The 22,586-nt window shown below is 42.6% G+C and overlaps 1 protein-coding gene across 1 annotated transcript in view; it reads left to right on the top strand.

Moving 5' to 3' along the window:
- Nucleotides 1–19,914, top strand: part of LOC110449683 — a 51,359-nt gene extending 31,445 nt beyond the window's left edge. The window contains exons 4-11 of the mRNA XM_021496708.1: nucleotides 8,371–8,476; nucleotides 9,507–9,698; nucleotides 9,950–10,071; nucleotides 10,723–10,819; nucleotides 14,908–15,115; nucleotides 15,709–15,858; nucleotides 18,414–18,536; nucleotides 19,757–19,914. Coding sequence (XP_021352383.1) covers nucleotides 8,371–8,476; nucleotides 9,507–9,698; nucleotides 9,950–10,071; nucleotides 10,723–10,819; nucleotides 14,908–15,115; nucleotides 15,709–15,858; nucleotides 18,414–18,536; nucleotides 19,757–19,881 — 1,123 coding nt within the window. The 3' untranslated portion in view covers nucleotides 19,882–19,914. The remainder of the gene's footprint in view (nucleotides 1–8,370; nucleotides 8,477–9,506; nucleotides 9,699–9,949; nucleotides 10,072–10,722; nucleotides 10,820–14,907; nucleotides 15,116–15,708; nucleotides 15,859–18,413; nucleotides 18,537–19,756) is intronic.
- Nucleotides 19,915–22,586: the final 2,672 nt, after the last annotated feature.

Genomic DNA, 22,586 nt, shown 5'->3' on the forward strand with positions numbered 1-22,586 from the left:
ATCACGACACCTGGAGAGGTACGTGAATGACTATCACGACACCTGGAGAGGTGCATACACGATTATCACGACACCTGGAGAGGTACTTATACACTATCTCGACACCTAGAGACGTACGTATACCACTATCAAACTATCACGACACCATGATACGTACGTATACTACTATCACGACACCTAGAGACGTACGTATACCGTACGTAAATGGCTATCACGACTTCTGGAGAGGTAGGTAAATGACTATCACGACACCTGGAGAGCTACATACACGATTATCACGACACCTGGAGAGGGACTTATACCACTATCTCGACACCTAGAGACGTACGTATACCACTATCACGACCCCTGGAGAGGTACGTAAATGACTATCACGACGCCTGGAGAGGTACATACACGATTATCACGACACCTGGAGAGGTACTTATACCACTATCTCGACACCTAGAGACGTACGTATACCACTTTCACGACACCTAGAGACGTACGTGTACCACTATCACGACACTGGAGAGGTACGTATACCACTATCTCGACACATAGAGAGGTACGTATACCACTTTCACGACACCTAGAGACGTACGTACCACTATCACGACACTGGAGAGGTACGTAAATGGCTATCACGACACCTGGAGAGGTACGTATACCACTATCACGACACCATGAGACGTACGTATACTACTATCACGACACCTAGAGACGTACGTATACCACTTTCTCGACACTTAGAGACGTACGTATACCACTATCACGACCCCTGGAGAGGTCCGTAAATGGTTATCACAACACCTGGAGAGGTACGTAAAGGACTTTCACGACACCCAGAGACGTACGTATACCACTATCACGACACCTGGAGAGGTACGTATACCACGTACGTATACCACTATCACGACACCTGGAGAGGTCAGTAAATGGTTATCACAACACCTGGAGAGGTACGTAAATGACTATCACGACACTTGGAGGGATACGTGTATCACTATCACGACACCTGGAGAGGTACGTATACCACTACAACGACACATGGAGAGGTACGTATACCACTATCACGACACCTTGAGACGTACGTATACCACTATCATGACACCTGGAGAGGTATGTATACCACTATCACGACACCCGGAGAGGAACGTAAATGACTATCACGAGGAGAGGTACTTATACAACTATCTCGACACCGTATCACTATCACGACACCTTGAGAGGTACGTATACAACTATCTCGACACCTAGAGAGGTACGTATACCACTTTCACGACACCTGGAGAGGTACTTATACAACTATCTCGACACCTAGAGAGGTACGTATACCACTTTCTCGACACTTAGAGACGTACGTATACCACTATCAAGACACCTGGAGAGGTCCGTAAATGGTTATCACAACACCTGGAGAGGTACGTAAATGACTTTCACGGCACCTAGAGACGTACGTATACCACTATCACGACACCTGGAGACGTACGTATACCACTTTCACGACACCTAGAGACGTACGTATACCACTATCACGACACCTGGGGAGGTACGTATACCACTATCACGACACTTAGAGACGTACGTATACCACTATCTACCACGACACCTGGAGAGGTACGTAAATGACTTTCACGACAACTAGAGACGTACGTATACCACTATCACGACACCTTGAGACGTACGTATACCACTTTCACGACACCTAGAGACGTACGTATACCACTATCACTACACCTGGAGAGGTACGTAGGTATGTATACCACTATCACGACACCTGGAGAGGTACATGAATGGCTATCACACTACAACGACACATGGAGAGGTACGTATACCACTATCACGACACTTGGAGAGAGGTACGTATACCACTATCTCGACACCTGGAGAGGGACGTATACCACTATCACGACACCTGGAGACGTACGTATACCACTTTCACGACACCTAGAGACGTACGTATACCACTATCACTACACCTGGAGAGGTACGTAGGTATGTATACCACTATCACGACACCTGGAGAGGGACGTATACCACTATCACGACACCTGGAGAGGGACATGAATGGCTATCACGACACCTGGAGAGGTGCGTAAATGACTTTACACCTGGAGAGGTCCGTAAATGGTTATCACAACACCTGGAGAGGTACGTAAATGACTTTCACGACACCTAGAGACGTACGTATACCACTATCACGACACCTGGAGAGGTACATGAATGGCTATCACGACACCTGGAGAGGTGCGTAAATGACTTTCACGACACCTAGAGACGTACGTATACCACTATCAAGACACCTGGAGAGGAACGTAAATGACTTTCACGACACTTAGAGACGTACGTATACCACTTTCACGACACCTAGAGACGTACGTATACCACTATCACGACCCCTGGAGAGGTACGTATACCACTATCACGACACCTGGACAGGTACGTATACCCTATCACGACACTTGGAGGGATACGTGTATCACTATCACGACACCTGGACAGTTACGTACACGACTATCACGACACCTGGAGAGGTACGTATACCACTATCACGACACACGGAGAGGTAAGTATACCACTATCTCGACACTTAGAGACGTACGTATATCACTAACTCGACACTTAAAGACGTACGTATACCACTATCACGACTCCTGGAGAGGAACCTGCACAGTTAGCACGACACATGGAAAGGCACGCACACGACTATCACGAAACCTGGACAGTTACGTACACGACTATCACGACACCTGGAGAGGTACGTGTACCACTATCACGACACCTGGAGAGGTACGTATACCACTATCACGACTCCTGGAGAGGTACCTGCACAGTTAGCACGACACATGGAAAGGTACGCACACGACTATCACGAAACCTGGACAGTTACGTACACGACTATCACGACACCTGGACAGGTACGTAAAAGACTATCACGACACCTGGAGAGGTACGTATACCACTATCTCGACGCCTAGAAGGGTACGAATACCACTATCACGACACCTGGGTATACCACTATCACGACACCTGAGATGAACGTATACCACTATCACGACACCCGGAGAGGTACGTATACCACTATCGCGACACTTAGAGACGTACGTATACCGCTATCACGACACTTGGAGACGTACGTATACCACTATCTCGACAGCTAGAGAGGTACGTATACCACTATTTCGACACCTAGAGACGTACGTATACCCCTTTCACGACACCTAGAGACGTACGTTTACCACTATCACGACACCTGGAGGGGGACGTAAATGGCTATCACGACACCTGGACAGGTACGTATAACACTATCACGACACCTGGAGAGGCACGTAAATGACTTTCACGACACCCAGAGACGTACGTATACCACTATCTCGACAACGATACCTGGAGAGGTACGTATACCACTGACACGACACCTGGAACATCTGGTGAGGGACGTATACCACTATCACGACACCGGGAGAGGTACGTATACCTCTATCTCGACACCGTACGTAAATGACTATCACGACACCATACCACTATCACGACACCTGGACACCTGGAGAGGTACGTATATCACTATCTCGACACCTAGAGACGTATGTATACCACTATCTCGACACCTAGAGAGGTAGGTATACCACTATCTCGACACTTACAAACGTACGTATACCAGGTACGTATACCACTATCTCGAAACCTGGAGAGGTACGTATACCACTGTCACGACACACGGAGAGGTAAGTATACCACTACCTCGACACTTACAAACGTACGTATTATACCACTATCACGACACCTGGGTATACCACTATCACGACACCTGGGTATACCACTATCACGACACCTGGGTACGTATACCACTATCTCGACGCCTAGAGGGGTACGTATACCACTATCACGACACCGGGAGAGGTACGTATACCTCTATCTCGACACTTAGAGATGAACGTATACCACTATCACGACACTTGGAGACGTACGTATACCACTTTCACGACACCTGGAGAGGTCCGTAAATGGTTATCACAACACCTGGAGAGGTACTTATACAACTATCTCGACACCTAGAGAGGTAGGTATACCACTATCTCGACACTTAGAGATGAACGTATTCCACTATCACTACACCGGGAGAGGTACGTATACCTCTATCTCGACACCGTACGTAAATGACTATCACGACACTTGGAGGGATACGTGTATCACTATGACGACACCTGGACAGTTACGTACATGACTATCACGACACCTGGACAGGTATGTAGACGATTAGCACGACACCTACCTAGAGAGGTACGTATACCACTATTTCGACACTAGAGACGTACGTATACCACTATCTCGACAGCTAGAGAGGTACGTATACCACTATTTCGACACCTAGAGACGTACGTATACCACTTTCACGACACCCTATCACGACACCTGGACAGGTATGTAGACGATTAGCACGACACCTACCTAGAGAGGTACGTATACCACGTTCTCGACACTTAGAGACGTACGTAGACCACTATCTCGACACCTAGAGAGGTATGTATACCACTATATCGACACCTAGAGAGGTACGTATACCTCTATCTCGACACTTAGAGATGAACGTATTCCACTATCACTACACCGGGAGAGGTACGTATACCACTATCGCGACACTTAGAGACGTACGTATACAACTATCCCGCCACCTGGAGAGGTACGTATACCATTATCTCGACACCTAGAGACATACGTATACCACTATCACGACACGTGGAGAGGTACGTATACCACTATTTCGACACTTAGAGAGAGAGGTACGTATACCACTATCAGGACACCTGGAGAGGTACGTATACAACTATCACGACACCTGGACAGGTATGTAGACGATTCGTATACCACTATCACGACACCTTGAGAGGTACGCATACCACTATCAGGACACCTGGAGAGGTACGTATACCAGTATCTCGACACTTAGAGATGAACGTATTCCACTATCACTACACCGGGAGAGGTACGTATACCACTACCACGACACCTGGAGAGGTACGTATAGCACTATTACGACACCTGGAGAGGTACTTATACAACTATCTCGACACCTAGAGAGGTACGTATACCGTTAGCACGACATCTGGACAGGTACTTACACGACTATCCCGACACCTGTAGGTAAATGACTATCACGACACCTGAAGAGGTACGTATACCACTATCACTATCACGACACCTGGAGAGGCACGTATACCACTATCACGACACCGGGAGAGGTACGTATACCACTACCACGACACCTGGAGAGGTACGTATATCACTATCTCGACACCTAGAGACGTATGTATACCACTATCTCGACACCTAGAGGGTACGTATACCACTATCACGACTCCTGGAGAGGTACCTGCACAGTTAGCACGACACATGGAAAGGCACGCACACGACTATCACGAAACCTGGACAGGTACGTATACCACTTTCACGACACCCTATCACGACACCTGGACAGGTATGTAGACGATTCGTATACCACTATCACGACACCTGAAGAGGTACGTATACCACTATCACGTGACTATCACGACACTTGGAGGGATACGTGTATCACTATCACGACACCTGGAGAGGGACGTAAATGACTATCACGACACTTGGAGGGATACGTGTATCACTATTACGACACCTGGAGAGGTACGTATCCCACTATCACGACACTTGGAGACGTACGTATACCACTATCAAGACACCTGGAGAGGTCCGTAAATGGTTATCATAACACCTGGAGAGGTACGTAAATGTCTTTCACGACACCTAGAGACGTACGTGTACCACTATCACGACACCTGGAGCGGTACGTATACCACTATCTCGACGCCTAGAGGGGTACGTATACCACTATCACGACTCCTGGAGAGGAACCTGCACAGTTAGCACGACACATGGAAAGGTAAGCACACGACTATCACGAAACCTGGACAGGTACGTATACCACTTTCACGACACCCTATCACGACACCTGGACAGGTATGTAGACGATTCGTATACCACTATCACGACACCTAAAGACGTACGTATATCACTATCACGACACCTGGAGAGGTACGTATACCACTATCACGACACCTGGAGAGGTACCTGCACAGTCAGCACGACACATGGAAAGGTACGCACACGACTATCACGACACCTGGACAGTTAAGTACACGGTTAGCACGATATCTGGACAGTTACGTACACGACTATCACGACATCTGGATAGGTACGTGCACGGTTAGCACGACACCTGGAGAGGTACCTATACCACTATCACGACACCTGAATAGGTACGTAAATGACTATCACGACACCTGGAGAGGTACGTATACCACTATCTCGACACCTAGAGAGGTACGTATACCACTATCTCGACACTTACAAACGTACGTATACCACTATCACGACACCTGGATAGGTAGGTATACCACTATCACGACACCTGGAGATGTACGTATACCACTATCACGACACTTAGAGACGTACGTATACCACTGACACCTAGAGACGTACGTATACCACTATCTCGACGCCTAGAGGGGTACGAATACCACTATCACGACACCTAGAGACGTACGTATACCACTTTAACGACACCTGGAGAGGTACTTATACAACTATCTCGACACCTAGAGAGGGACGTATACCACTATCACGAAGAGGTACGTATACCACTATCTCGCCACTTACAAACGTACGTATACCCCTATCACCACACCTGGAGAGGTACGTAGACCACTATCACGACACCTGCATACGTACGTATACGACTATCACGACACCTGGAGGGGTACGTATACCACTATCTCGACACCTGGAGAGGGACGTATACCACTATCACGACACCTGGAGAGGTACGTATACCACTATCAAGACACCTAGAGACTTACGTATACCACTATCACGACACCTGGAGAGGTACCTGCACGGTTAGCACGACACATGGAAAGGTACGCACACGACTATCACACCTGGACAGTTACGTACACGGTTAGCACGACATCTGGACAGTTACGTACACGACTATCACGACATCTGGATAGGTACGTACACGGTTAGCACGACACCTGGAGAGGTACGCACACGACTTTCACGACACCTGGACAGGAACGTACACGACTATCACGACACCTGGGCAGGGATGTAGACGGTTAGTACGACACCTGGACAGGAACGTCCACGACTATCACGACACCTGAGCAGGTATGTAGACGGTTAGTATGACATCTGGACAGGTACGTACACGACTATCATGACGGTACGTATACCACTATCTCGACACTTACAGACGTACGTATACCACTATCACGACACCTGGAGAGGTACGCCCACGACTTTCACGACACCTGGACAGGAACGTACACGACTATCCCGACACCTGGGCAGGTATGTAGACGGTTAGTACGACATCTGGACAGGTACGTACACGACTATCACGACACCTGGACAGGTATGTAGACGATTAGCACGACACCTGGAGAGGAACGTGTAAAAGATTTGCATTGAATCGGATGTCTTACAAGCCTAATATGAAGGAAATTTCCCTTTAACTTGGTGGTAGAGCATCTTTATCACTATTCCTCGTCCTGCTAGTGCTACATACATATACGACTAGCGCGACACATGCAGTGGTAAGTATATTGAAAAGCGCGACACCTGCAGTGGTTAGTATACTGAAAAGCGCGACACCTGCAGTGGTAAGTATATTGAAAAGCGCGACACATGCACAGGTAAGTATATTGAAAAGCGTGCAGAGGTAAGTATATTGAAAAGCGCGACACCTGCAGTGGTAAGTATATTGAAAAGCGCGACACATGCAGAGGTAAGTATATTGAAAAGCGCGACACATGCAGAGGTACGTATAAACAGCTAGCTCGATACCTCCTAAGATGTGCGTGTAATATGTGAATAATTTCTAATGTTCGAACATTTCGCTAGCTAACTAATTTCGCGTTATTTCACTTATGAGAATCGATCTCACCATAAGTTATTTATCTGGTAAATCCAGTTGTGTTGTCTACCGTGCACCTGTTTCCATTGCGTAACGATTTGAGTTTATATCTTTTCCGTGTGTGTTGACGTCATGAGGTATTTCTACTATATTTACTAAAATATAGTATCTGTATCTAGCACCACCTTCGGATTCGGTGTAGACAGGATCTACTGTACCTCAGTAGACAGATGAGATTCGGTGTAGACATGATCTACTGTACCTCAGTAGACAGGTGAGATTCGGTGTAGACAGGATCTACTGTATCTCAGTAGACAGATGAGATTCGGTGTAGACAGGATCTACTGTACCTCAGTAGACGGATGAGATTCGGTGGAGACAGGATCTACTGTACCTCAGTAGACAGATGAGTCAGCCCCGTGTGTTCTGTATTACAGAGAGGCTACCGAGGTGTCTGACGAGTACACGGGCCGTATGATGACGTATCGACACTTGTTGAGGACACTGAGCAAAGCGTCCGCCACCTGTCTGCAACTTCAGCAAGTTTGTATCTTCGTTTTTCTTTCCGTTTTACTTTCGGGTCTTTATTCACCCTTTCCTTCTTTTCATTTTTCACACTTGTATTTTACATATACATAAATAACACATTTTCTCTTACCCTGGACAGATGTATCCGCACTTTTACCGGTGTGAGATTTCCTTTTCTCCCACACCTGACAGATTTATCTCCCGTTTTGCCGGTGCTATATTTATCTGTCTCCGCCCTAGGGTTGAGACGGGGAAATTCCCCTATTCATAACAATGGCATGACGTCACTTCAACTATACAATGACGTCACGTCAACAATCCATCAACAAATTGCCTGTATGTGTTTTGGGCCCATGTTTACCTTTATTTCACATTAAAATACTGTTAGATATCGGAGAAAAATAATCAATCGCTACTGGTTGTGTAAGGTAGAGAAATCTCAACCCTCGGACTAAGATTTTTTGTCCAGAACTCGGCAAGCCTCGTTCTGGACAAAAAAATCTTAGTCCTCGGGTTGAGATTTTTCTATTTTACACAACTAGTAGCGATAGATTCTATTAGTCTCACCCTAGGGTTGAGACGGGGAAATTCCCCTATTCATAACAATGGCATGACGTCACTTCAACAGTAAAATGACGTCACGTCAACAATCCATTAACGTCACGTCAACCCTGAATTTAGCATGTAACGTTATCATTACATTGTGTATATGATACACAATGGGAGGACAGGGTAAGAGAAAAAGAATTCACCCCCTTGTGGGTGAGATAGGGTTGAGACTCCTATATCACCCCCAAGGGGTTGAAAGATTATATTAATCTCACACCTACATCTTCACATTCAAATTAACATCATCAAATCATCATCAACAAACCTTAAGTAAAATTTATACTAATTATATCACAGAAACTACATTAAAAGTTTGTATGTTTTGAGAAATCGTTTCGCAAAACTGTATTGATTCACGGATAGCAGTTATAATTTATCAAATATATTATATTTCCGCTTTTGAGCTTGGACATTATTCGCTGTTGCTTCCTTACAGAAACTTGTGAGGAAACGTGCCAAGTTGAAGGAGCATCTAATGGCTATAGCCCGGTTGGACGAGAGTAAGCAGGGCGTCGCCCCGGAACTACATGGTAACGTGAAGGATAGTCGGAGACGTCTGGACGTAGCGACCAATAAATGTCGTCAGGCTCAACAAAACCAGACCTCTATCGTACAGGAGGCCAAAGAGGTGAGGCTTTCCCGGCGAAAAGGTAATTTTGTTATAAAAGACCAAACCAGTTTACCATTACTAAGTTTGTAACATCCATTATGCCCAGTATGCTGGACACGGTCAAGAAAATATTACACAAAGTCAAATGAAAGCGACACAAACACCTACAATTTACAGTTTGTAAATTCTTGAAGATATTTTGTTTAATAGCAATTATTGAATTAAAATGACAGGTTAGAATATAATGAGATCTTGATATATTATTGCAGCAATCAGAGAAGCTAAAGGCGTCCTGGATTCTGAAGGAGATTCAGCAGTCAGAATTCCTAGTCCAGGAATGGCGTCAGTGCCTCTCAGAGAAGGTGACGTCACTGGACACCGACGATAGAGAGTAGGTGGTCAGTTATATTTCTCTATACATGTTGTTTAACAGTTTGATGAGGCAGGGATCAACACAAAACTGTAAAGTTCTAATCCCACAAGTCTCTACTATGTAATTATATCGGCTAAGTATAGCTACTTACTGTAATAATAGCACTTCCCTACATGTCAATCGTAGAAGATTCTTTAATCTTCCAATGTGGGTCTCCTGCAGAATGGGGGGGGGNGGGGTATTGAGGAAACAATAATTGATCTGCTGACCTGATTTCAACACCACGGACCATAGTCTGTTCTTGTCTGCCCTATCATTCTGTTCAGCGGTATCTTTCTTGGCAGCCTGGTTCGCCTGTTGTCAGAGTAGTGTGACCGGGTGGTTCGTCATTCTATGGTGTCGAGATGATGATATTACTTTAAAGTGGCATTCAGGTGACACCGTCATCTAGTGACGTCTTCACTCGACCTTATCTGTTGTGATGACGCCACGAGCATTTACTCATCGCCCGTTGTAGGTTCAAGTCTACAATGTTATTCAAATATGCTCCAACATGCTGATGGGGTATATTGTAAGAGACTGACGTCTTTCCAATAACGTCAGCTTTTAACGGTATCAGGATTAGTTCAAACCCGATTTAAATCCACGTACATGATTGTATCGTTGTAGGTACGAGTGTGGAGCTCTGAAGCTGTCTCATTCTGTGTCCGTACATGAAATGGTGGAACGACTTGCGGAAAACAAAAAGAAGGAGTTCCTCATCAAGGTATCCACACGTGTATATTTACATTTACATGGCATTGTCACTATATAGCCTCTTTGAAAGCTGTGTCGTTGATGGGACTTTAATTACCATGCATCACGAGACACAATTATTAGCGTATTAATACAACACTGACCGGAACTACAATATCCAATATAAATAAACATGACGACTGCTGAAATAGCGATGGGCATTGTGAGATTTGAAAATGTCATTGTAAATTTATGTGCAAAATAAAAAATAAAATTAAAAAACACCTTTATTACAACGAAAACAAGACCATGGTCTGCAATATCGTACAAAATTCACATCGGTTGAAATCACCAATGCCGACAATGGAAACAATTTTAACGCTCATGCAATTTATCAGATCAACAGTGGTTCGTTACAAATGTCTGAAATACACATATTCTATAGACCTACTGACACATATGTTACAGCCCTACTGATATGAGTCACAGCACACATAAACATTTCAGACATTTGTAACGAACCTGTTCTCCGTTGCAAGATCACTCACTTCAAACGCTATCAGTTTTACGCGTCTCGCATCCACGCTTCCTCAGTTTCTGAAGACATGTCAAATAACGAGGCTGTTATAGAATCTACCGACTGTTGTCAGGTTCCCATACAATCAAAAAATACATTCACGCCTGGATTCTTCACAAAATGAGCAAAGAGAAAAATTCGAATTAACTTCCAAAAATAACTCCCTCGTGGAGGGCAAGGTCGGATTTACGTTGTTCACTGTATTTGTCCATGCGCGAAATTTGTTCCGGGGAAAAATCGAAACAATTTCAAATCTAACTTTCAGCTCAGAGTTCTATTGATAAACTTAAATCACCCTATAGACATATCAGACGCAATTGTATTGATACTGAATTGAGGAATAAAATTGAAGTGTTTGTTAAAATTTCGAAGTACTACCTTGTTTTGCCAATCAGCACGCGACAATACGCTGTTCAAACCATTGAACGAAATTGTGTGGACTGTCGATAAGGCGGGCATTTTTAATTTTAAATATAAATTATAAGTTAAAAAAGAGCACAAGAGGTAGAGAAAACGTAATTATAAGTATTGAACTGTTTTTGTATGGTATTTATGATCTATTTGAATGACACTGCTTTGCAAGCAAACAATTCATAATGCGCTAGCGCCCATTATGTTGTTTGCTTGCAAAGCTGTGTCATTCAATTAGATCTGAAATACCATACAAAAACAGTTAAATGCTTAAATATCAACAGTCGCACTTCGTCTAATGGCCCCAACCCCCGAAATATTCGAATTAACATATTTCGAGATTAACGAAGCTTTACTTTAACGGGTCTTTGGTTTGGTTTGGTTTTATTTTGTTTAACGTCCTATTAACAGCTAATGTCATTTAAGGACCGTCTCCCCTGTGTGCAAGATGCATGCGTGTAGTGTATGTGTGTGTAGTTTAGGAGGCTGCGATATGTTCGTGTTTGTCTCCTTCTGATAGCGCGGAACTGATGCCGACTTTATAGTGCTACCTCACTGAAATATACTGCCGAAGACACCCAGCAGGACGCCCCACACTTTAACGGGTCATTTTGAAGAAGTTACTGTTAGTGCCTTAAGCCAAGTATCATTCAAGTATCATAGATGTTGGTCGGTCGTTATGTCTTATGTCAAGTAACATAGATGTTGGTCGGACGTTATGTCTTATGTCAAGTAACATAGATGTTGGTCGGACGTTATGTCTTATGTCAAGTATCATAGATGTTGGTCGGACGTTTTGTCTTATGTCAAGTATCATAGATGTTAGTCTGACGTGATGTCTGATGTCTAGTATCATAGATGTTGGTCGGTCTTTAAGTCTTGCGTCAAGTATCATAGATGTTGGTCGGTCGTTATGTCTTGCGTCAAGTTTCATAGATGTTGGTCGACTGCCGAAGACACCCAGCAGGACGCCCCACACTTTACCGGGTCATTTTGAAGAAGTTACTGTTAGTGCCTTAACCCAAGTATCATTCAAGTATCATAGATGTTGGTCGGACGTTATGTCTTGTGTCAAGTATCATAGATGTTGGTCGGACGTTATGTCTTGTGTCAAGTATCATAGATGTTGGTCGGACGTTATGTCTTGTGTCAAGTATCATAGATGTTGGTCGGACGTTATGTCTTGTGTCAAGTATCATAGATGTTGGTCGGACGTTTTGTCTTATGTCAAGTATCATAGATGTTAGTCTGACGTGATGTCTGATGTCTAGTATCATAGATGTTGGTCGGGCGTTATGTATGATGTCAAGTATCATAGATGTTGGTCGGACGTTTTGTCTTATGTCAAGTATCATAGATGTTGGTCGGTCGTTATGGCTTATGTCAAGTATCATAGATGTTAGTCTGACGTTATGTCTGATGTCTAGTATCATAGATGTTGGTCGGTCGTTATGTCTTGCGTCAAGTTTCATAGATGTTGGTCGACTGCCGAAGACACCCAGCAGGACGCCCCACACTTTACCGGGTCATTTTGAAGAAGTTACTGTTAGTGCCTTAACCCAAGTATCATTCAAGTATCATAGATGTTGGTCGGACGTTATGTCTTATATCAAGTATCATAGATGTAGGTGTGACGTTTTGTCTGATGTCTAGTATCATAGATGTTAGTCTGACATTATGTCTGATGTCTAGTATCATAGATGTTGGTCGGTCGTTAAGTCTTGCGTCAAGTATCATAGATGTTGGTCGCTCGTTTTGTCTTATGTCAAGTATCATAGATGTTAGTCAGACGTTATGTCAAATGTCTAGTATCATAGATGTTAGTCGAACGTTATGTCTGATGTCAAGTGTCATAGATGTTGGTCGGTCGTTATGTCTTATGTCAAGTAACATAGATGTTAGTCGGGCGTTATGTCTTGCGACAAGTATCATAGATGTTGGTCGGTCGTTATGTCTTGCGTCAAGTATCATAGATATTAGTCTGACGTTATGTCTTGCGTCAAGTATCATAGATGTTGGTCGGTCGTTTTGTCTTATGTCAAGTATCATAGATGTTGGTCGGACGTTTTGTCTTATGTCAAGTATCATAGATGTTAGTCGGACGTTATGTCTTATGTCAAGTAACATAGATGTTAGTCGGGCGTTATGTCTTTCGTCAAGTATCATAGATGTTGGTCGGTCGTTTTGTCTTGCGTCAAGTATCATAGATGTTGGTCGGTCGTTATGTCTTGCGTCAAGTATCATAGATGTTGGTCGGACGTTATGTCTTATGTCAAGTATCATAGATGTTGGTCGGACGTTTTGTCTTATGTCAAGTATCATAGATGTTGGTCGGACGTTTTTTCTTATGTCAAGTATCTTAGATGTTGGTCGGTCGTTATGTCTTGCGTCAAGTTTCATAGATGGTGGTCGGTCGTTTTGTCCTGCGTCAAGTATCATAGAGGTTGGTCGGTCGTTATGTCTTATGTCAAGTAACATAGATGTAAGTCGGACGTTATATTTTAGGTCAATATCATAGATGTTGGTCGGTCGTGTTGTCTTATGTCAAGTAACATAGATGTTAGTCGGGCGTTATGTCTTGCGTCAAGTATCATAGATGTTGGTCGGTCGTTATGTCTTATGTCAAGTATCATAGATGTAAGTCGGACGTTATATTTTATGTCAATATCATAGATGTTGGTCGGTCGTGTTGTCTTATGTCAAGTAACATAGATGTTAGTCGGGCGTTATGTCTTGCGTCAAGTATCATTGAGTTTGGTCGGTCGTTATGTCTTATGTCAAATATCCTAGTTACAGGTCGAACATGGACGTTGCGTATAATGTAAAGCATAGCTTGGAAAGAACGCCGCCTCTAACGTCAATAACTACAACTTATCATTAAACGTATTATTCTTGTTTTGTTAACATACTAATTAACCTTTTATCTAGCAGGTAAGCCTAAAAAATTCCGGAGAAAAAGAGTTTGGAATGCATGCAACTTGTTTTTGTGTATGCGTGTGTGTGCGCGAGTTCGTGTGCGTACGTTTGAAAATATCTTCGCTTGAAATATATTTATTTAGATAGATTATGAAGAATAAAAACCTTTTTGTTGACACTGGTGATGAGTTAGTGACCAGCCTTATGATGTTTAGGAGTTGGATGTGGACACTGACATAAGCTTGTCGCCGCCTCTGTCGCCCGTCTTCTCGCTCACGGATGTCGCTCTCCTGTCCGGTGTAGACAATGACCCGGTGGTAAGGCTGGACAACACATCAGACGACAGGTCATTCGGATCGACAAATCAGGACGGAAGAAGAGTGGAACTAGAGGTCAACTACCATAGGCCAAAAACTTACGACGGTACATGTCACTCATAGTCTTGTCGAGATCGAGATCTGAGACGTCTGCATTCATCTTTTTAAAACACCAATAAATCATAATTACATGATCAAAATCAATGTCATGTGCAAATGCAAATAACACTATTTTTAGGACCTACATTTTTTTCTGTAACCTGTTTAAAAATCATTTTAAATGCTGTTTGATTTTAGAGTACTAGTGCATTAAGGGTCAGTGTGATATTTTTGTCAAGGAAAGTTAACTGTTTGTTTTTGATCAGGTACTAAAGTGATAAAAGCATGTTATTCGGAAACCAAATATGTTTCGAGCTGTATTATTCTTGTCATTCGTGGTAATACATTCCACAACTTTCCTTTTACATGTGGTTTCAGGGCTAATTCGTGTTTAATCTTCTATTTTAGCTGGTCGCTGTTTGATATAGCTTTCTTCTTACAGGTGACAAGCATAGATACTAACTTCATATAAATGATTTTTTCAACAACATATCAAGCATTTTTTTTCTATAAATTGAAAGTATAATATATTAATTCTGGGAAACCTTACATAGTTGCCTCGCCTTAAATTAATTCTTGGTTTCATTATTTTTGTTCCAGGAGTCACCAACTTCATATACGAATCTAACTCCATAGAGAAGATTGATTGTAATGACGACAGGAAGGTCGCTCGGTGCAGCGGAACGTCCATGAAGACCTTCCTCCCCGGGAATGAATTCATAGTCCAGCCCATGGGACAGGGAGATTGTGGTACGCTATTCCATAGGGACCCGAAAATTTGTTACATATAAAATTTAGTCCGAAATTAAGTTGTTCAGAGTAATTTTACGCGTTTTATGGTTTTTGAACAATTTTCGATTAAAATACCATCCTAATGATGGTATGTATACCATATATAAATCCCTAAAACATGTAAAAGTATTCTGAACAACTCAATTTAGGTCCAAATATATCTTTTACAAATTCTAATGTCCCTGTGCGCTATTTGTCAGTTATCCTGGTTCAGAGCTGTGTTCTGTCATGTCACTATGGCGTCATTATAACCTGGCGCGGTGGTGACTGGTGGCGATATCCAAAGTAAAATGTGACTTCACACAGGCGCGTAGCTACCATGTAAGCCAATAAGCCCGGGCTTGCACATGATTTTGACAAGTATAGGTTTTCATGACATTATTTTTTCTTGCTGATACTATACAGTGGAGTTTAAGTTTTGAATATATAGTATACATATGCAATTCCTCAGATATGATACAGTGTTAATAGTTAGTACAAAAATGTATGAAGTTTAGAAATGTCCATTGCATTAATGGACAGTTCCAGGCGGAACTAAACTGCTTGATTGAGTAAATTGAGAAACTCACGCCTGGCGCAAACGACTCCGAGTATGGCACAGTGGACACAGACAATCGATGTGGGTGTTTTTTTTTATGAAAATATCAATTTGGGGCACGTTCGGCCCCTTTTGCCGGGGCACATTCGGCCACCCCGAATGCAACTGTTATTGTGCCAAGTGACGTCACTATTGTTAACGTCACCCAATTGACAACAAAAAATATATTTTTACGTCGCAAAAATTAAGTATTTTTTTCTTTGTATTCACTGATTTGTTCTGGACTTATTTTCCAACAGAATTGAATGAAATTTCATACACTTATTAGTAAATTGTCTTCTCTATCCTTCATGCCATACTTGCCCTGGTAGGGGCCGGATTTACCTCAGGGCGGGGCTCGTCCAGCCCCAAACTCTCTCGACCTAAAAAGTCCAATAATTCCCAAAATATGGTCTTGTTTAAGATTTTGTTATTAGTTTATGAAAGACGATACATTTCTTTTCTAAATGACATATATAAATATGCATTTCAACAGTATAGTACATGCCTTCCATAACGTCTTGAAAAAAGAAAAGAGGCCGTGTTTGCCCCGGTCCCCCCTACATATGTATTATACATGTGTAGGGGAGACCGGGGCAAGTCCGGCCCCTTTTTTAAAACTGTATTATAAATTACAACATATCATTATCTCAGACATCAGGACATGGGAAATGGCTCCTGAGATGTTCTAGAAAACAAATTTTTCATGGGGGAGACCCCCCAGACCCCCCTTACGGGAGGGGGAAGACCCACTCCCGTACCCTCCCCCTGCTCGCGCTTCGGGGGGGGGGGGGGGGGGGGGGGCTGCCTTCGGCAACCCCATGCTGGGGCTTACACATGGTAAAGGGGCTAGCTACGCGCCTGTCACATATAATAAAGACGTCACATTGGATAATATGTGTGACATTATAAAAGTGCTGATGCGTTGTATGACAGATTCTGTTAAGCATTTATTTAAATTCATTCTTGGTAGTTTTATACACAGAACTTAAGTTCCGTTACCCTTTTATAAGGAGCTTCAGAAACTCTTCCCGAAGTTTTACTTGTTGCTCGCCTAAGGCTTTCAAAAATTAAAATTAAAATTAAAAAAATTGTTTAAACAAGTTAGAATTGTTTTCAGATTCCTCTCGTCAGTCATGTCGTTTGATTTATGCAATACTGACTACATACTGTATTGTTTATTTTTACTGGTTAATAACAAAGTTTTTACGAAGTACTAATTTGGTTTAAGATAAGAACAGAAGGTAGTAGCGTACTCCCTATACTTATGTTAGCTGGTGTACAACTCATGTTTACACGACAACTGTAACGTAACAAGAGTTACAGTAACTACGAGTTACCTCCCCTTGAACACCGTTTTTTAAAGATTTCAATGAAAATACCAATGTACCATGCCACTGAAACCCCAACAAAAAGGCCAACACAACATGGGGAGATTCTAGTCAACGCTACCCATATGTCACATAAACTGACTTGCCATAAGTCTTCATGTTACGTCGATTACAAGATGTATGTTGATTTACATTTTATTCAATAAAAATCAAGACTTTACATAATTTGTTTTTCGATGAAACTTTGACAAGCAGTAGATACTGATCCAGCACTTCTGTTGATATTACTTAGATAAGATAGCCAAATTTAGCATTCAACAATAACTCTCCTGTGGAAATGAAATGTGATACCTAAACTACAGAGCAACAGACTATTACTTAAGTATTCCAATATATATATCGTAAAGGCGCTAAAATAATAAGTTTCCTTTGAGTGTTCAAAATTTCATCAAAATATGATGAAAAATGAAATTTAAAAAAAAGTCAAGTTTATTCGAAAAAACAGTAAATGACTCGTCACACTTGTAACAAGTGTCACATAATAGTGTTAGGAATATGTAGCGTTGGTATCCCTAAGTCAATGTTGTTACGGTCTGTGTTACCAGTGAGTACGGCGATGCAGTCGAAGAAAGGTCCCGTCCCTCGGGGAGAGAGAGACGAGTCTTACCACGTGGTTGTCACCAAGGACTACCGAAAGCGGTCTGGTCGGGACATCTCTATACGGCGTGGTGAGTATCAGAATCTACACACTACCGATGTACCTCGCCGGGACTAACCCGGAGCAAAAAGTTAAAAACGGCGAGAAATTGGCAGAGCTCCGGCGAGAAAGCACTTGAAAAATCAAAATTGACCGTAGTCATACCGATAAAGTAGCGGCGTTCCCGTTGTGATACCGTTGTTCTACTGATGTAAGAGCCGATGTGCTACCGACTACCATTCTTCTGTCAAATCAGTGTTACCGAGGCGCCGTCGATGTTATACCGAGGCGCCGCCGTTGTTCTAACGATGTGCCACTGTTGACCGGAGCTATAGCGGAGTGATACCATTGTACTGCCGATGCTACGGTAGTACATCGTTAGTTAGTACATCGGCGGCGCATCATTACTACTTCGGTGGTATTCGGTAGTACTACGGTATCACATCGGTACCTGTACGGTACACATTGAGGCCACCGGAGAGCCGCCGATCCATTACGGGGCGCTACCGGTGCTCTACCCACATCAACGAAGCCATGCCAGAGTATTGCCGATGAACTGCCGTTGTAGTCCCGTTGCTCGCTCCGGTAGCGCAACGGCGGAAATTATATACTACATGTTGCTAAAATTTTCGCCGATGTTCTGACGATGTACTACCGTTCTTAGCGATGTGATACCGTTGCGCTGCCGTACTAGTACTAGTGCCGTAGGTTGTACACATACTAAATTTAAATCTATAATTGAAATACATATGTCGACGTCATATGTGGATTATTGCAACGCTTTGTTTTGGAGCAAATATCGCATCTAAATTTCGCGTCAAAACATGAATTATCCAACAATGTGAATTTTTACAGTTTCTTTTTTTCCCCTTTTTTAAGCTGAGGTTTACGTGATTTTATCAACGTTTACAGGTTATAATGGTCAGAAAAGGATGACCCTAGTTGCTTCTTTGACCTGTCCCATACATTATAAAGCTGTGTTTGCTATTTTACCCGGTTCATGTCACAAGGGGCAGTCTAACATGGACCATAATAGTATATATAGTTTAGATAATGTACCATGTTACATTCCCATGTGATTCTGTAACAGTGACTCAGTGACTTCGTTTGAAATCGTTTCGAGTTAAACAGAGTACAACATGTCGTTTGATCAACTTCAAAACTTCTTAATGAATTTTAACAAGAGCCGTTTTCTTTCACATTTCAAATAGCTTTGCGAAATCGAATTACTTGTGTTAACTTCTTTTCCAGGTCAGAAGCTGGAGGTGTGTTCTATGGCGCCCAGAGACGGGATGCTGTTCGGTTACAAGAAATGTCGGTTTAGCGGCCAAGAGAAAGGAGGATACTTTCCCGAGGACTGTGTTATTGTATACTAAAGTTTGGGCTGTTTTTGTATTAAAACAACGATATGGCTTTTCGAATATTGTGGTGTTTTTTTTTCTTTTGCCGGTTTCTTTAGCAAGTCATCACCAGAAGATTATCTACTGATATACACACCACCTTTCGTCCGTGGTCCGTCCGGCGAATCAGAAGAAAGTGCAGCCTCTCTTTAGAATATCTAGGTGTAATAAATTTAATAAAACACAGATTGGTTGGTTATCAGGGTTAAACTTCCTACCAACATCTAAGGTAATTTAAGGACGTGCCTCCATGTGTATTGTGTGGTTGTTGGTGTATTTGCCTCCTTGTGATAGCGCGGATCTGATGCCGACTTGCGAACGTACACCATTAAAGCGAAAAATGAGGTATCGCCAAGCAATGCGCTAGGAAATAAAAGTTAGTTAGAAATAGAGAGAAATATGAAGATCCCAAATATCGCAATGGGAGGAAGCAGATTTATTTTGGTGGCTTTCGTGTCCCCAAGTAGAGAACACAAAAGCAAATCCACAATTCTGCAGAGGGGCCCACATTAGTCGCCTCCCGCAGTGGGTCCCAGCAGGTGTAATCTCGATCCCCGACCTGCAGGTGTGTCACACAGCAATGTGTAGTTTTTATCAAAAGTTGCCTCACGATGCATTTACTCTGCACGATTGACAGCATTACTGATCCAACAGAAATCAACAAACTTACATGGAATTTATAATGAAGAACTTACGATGGTAGGCGCCATGATCCCTCAAAGGCCTCTTGTTCAACATTCATCGGATTTACAGCATTATTTGTCGATTATGTATACTTTATTTCAAACAATTTAATACAACAATGATTTCGATAAAAAAAAATCAGGGAGAAAACAGACAATCTGATTGAGACATTTTGACAGGGAAGGGCCAACTGCCACTGGTAATATTCACCAGTGTAAACGTTGGTTATTTGAATATACTCTCACTATTTATCGTGTACTTAATGTGTGGATGAGATCTTAAATATCACATCTTTATAAAGTGCTATAAAAATGCAAAAATGCGTTCCCGTTTCTCTTAAAATATTGAATTCAATTTGAAAGGGAGAACCTATGTTATTGACAATCTCCGATGACGCTTGGAGACTCTACCGAATGTAGAAGTAGTTGATGGAAAAAGAAGACAAATGCCGGTTTAAATTAGATTAAGGTTGATACAGTTGTGGCAGGTATTAATTGTACATAGGATTAAGGTCGCCTTCTAGCTTCGAGGGAATTTCCCTTTAGCTCAGTGGTAGAGCGTCCGAAAAGGGACCAAGAGATCGAGGGTTCGATCCCCGGTGGAAGCACACTATTCTCTTTCCTATTGCAAATGGTGTCCGTGGCCCTCCCTGTGGTGACAGGGAGTTAGAACCTGGGTTGTGGTGTTTGAGGGCGAAAACATTTAAAAAAGGGGGAGTAGTGTGGCAGGTTTTAATTGTACATAAGATTTAGTTCGCCTTCTAGCTTCGAGCTAGAGGGAATTTCCCGTTAGTTCAGTGGTAGAGCATCCGTCTCTAAGGAACCTGGAGATCGAGGGTTGGATCCCCGGTGGAAGCACACTATTCTCTTTCCTGTTACACAGTTAAACCGTTAATTAGATATCTCATAACAAAACAGAGGTTAATACATAACACAAGGGGCTTGGTTGCTAACACAGTGGGTATATTACGTTTTTAGTTCATAAACTAGCTTGGAACAGATTTGTATTCGACTTCTGAAATCAGAATAGATATCATTTGCAGCATGTCGCTGGAATCCTGTCCAGGAAGATGAGGATGACACCAAAAATAAAAACCGCTCCACGAATGAATTGAGGAATAAGAGAGGAGGATGGTCACCAGGAGTGATCTCCCTTACCATAGGAGAAGAATCGGCTTGTTCAACTATACGCTCTGAGTTACGCAACACTTAGTAATAGTGTAATATATAGTTATTTATAGTATTATATACGTCTCTAACAATATATCATGTTTGTATTAGTTTAAGATGGAACTCTTTCGGTTTAATTGATAATTCGAAATGTTCAGTGTCAAAGAAAATTTAAAAAGCTGTCTAAAACCCGAAGGGTATCAATGCCAGCTAGAGACGTGTTTTCATCGATCACTTGTCATACATATATTACCCATATATAAAACATTTTTGGACATTTTTATGTTGAATTATAAAAGTGTCATTGTACGTTTATCTTGTTAGTGTAAGATAGTAGTTAGGGAATGTGATTCCGTGGTCGTTACCATTGTATACCAAACACATTGTAAAACAACGATACGCTAACGAATGTCAACGCCCCCACCTACCGATCTCAACCCCACCCCTACCCTACCCCTCTTTGTTGGTGTAACAGCTACCCCTTGTTCCCGTGTACCCTCGTTCCCTAATGACCTCGCGGGGTGTACCGCACATGTATACCTGTGCTAATTACCCGAACAACAAAGACCAGAGGCGACACCAGGTACCCACAGGGGTTAACACAATTACCTTCTCTACCCTATTCTTTGTTATACCTTGTTGTGTCACTCTTGACCGGTCAGAACGTATCAGCGATATTGACAGAACCTGACTTGATGAATAGATTACGTAAATTAATAACGTATTCGTTGACAGCACCTAAGCTGATTTGATGGACGAATTATGTAAAATAAAATATGATTTAAAAGCTGACATAGTATGTACCCAGTAAACGCATACAAATTATGT

Source organism: Mizuhopecten yessoensis, unplaced genomic scaffold (assembly GCF_002113885.1).
Source record: "Mizuhopecten yessoensis strain PY_sf001 unplaced genomic scaffold, ASM211388v2 scaffold4783, whole genome shotgun sequence".
NCBI lineage: Eukaryota > Metazoa > Mollusca > Bivalvia > Pectinida > Pectinidae > Mizuhopecten > Mizuhopecten yessoensis.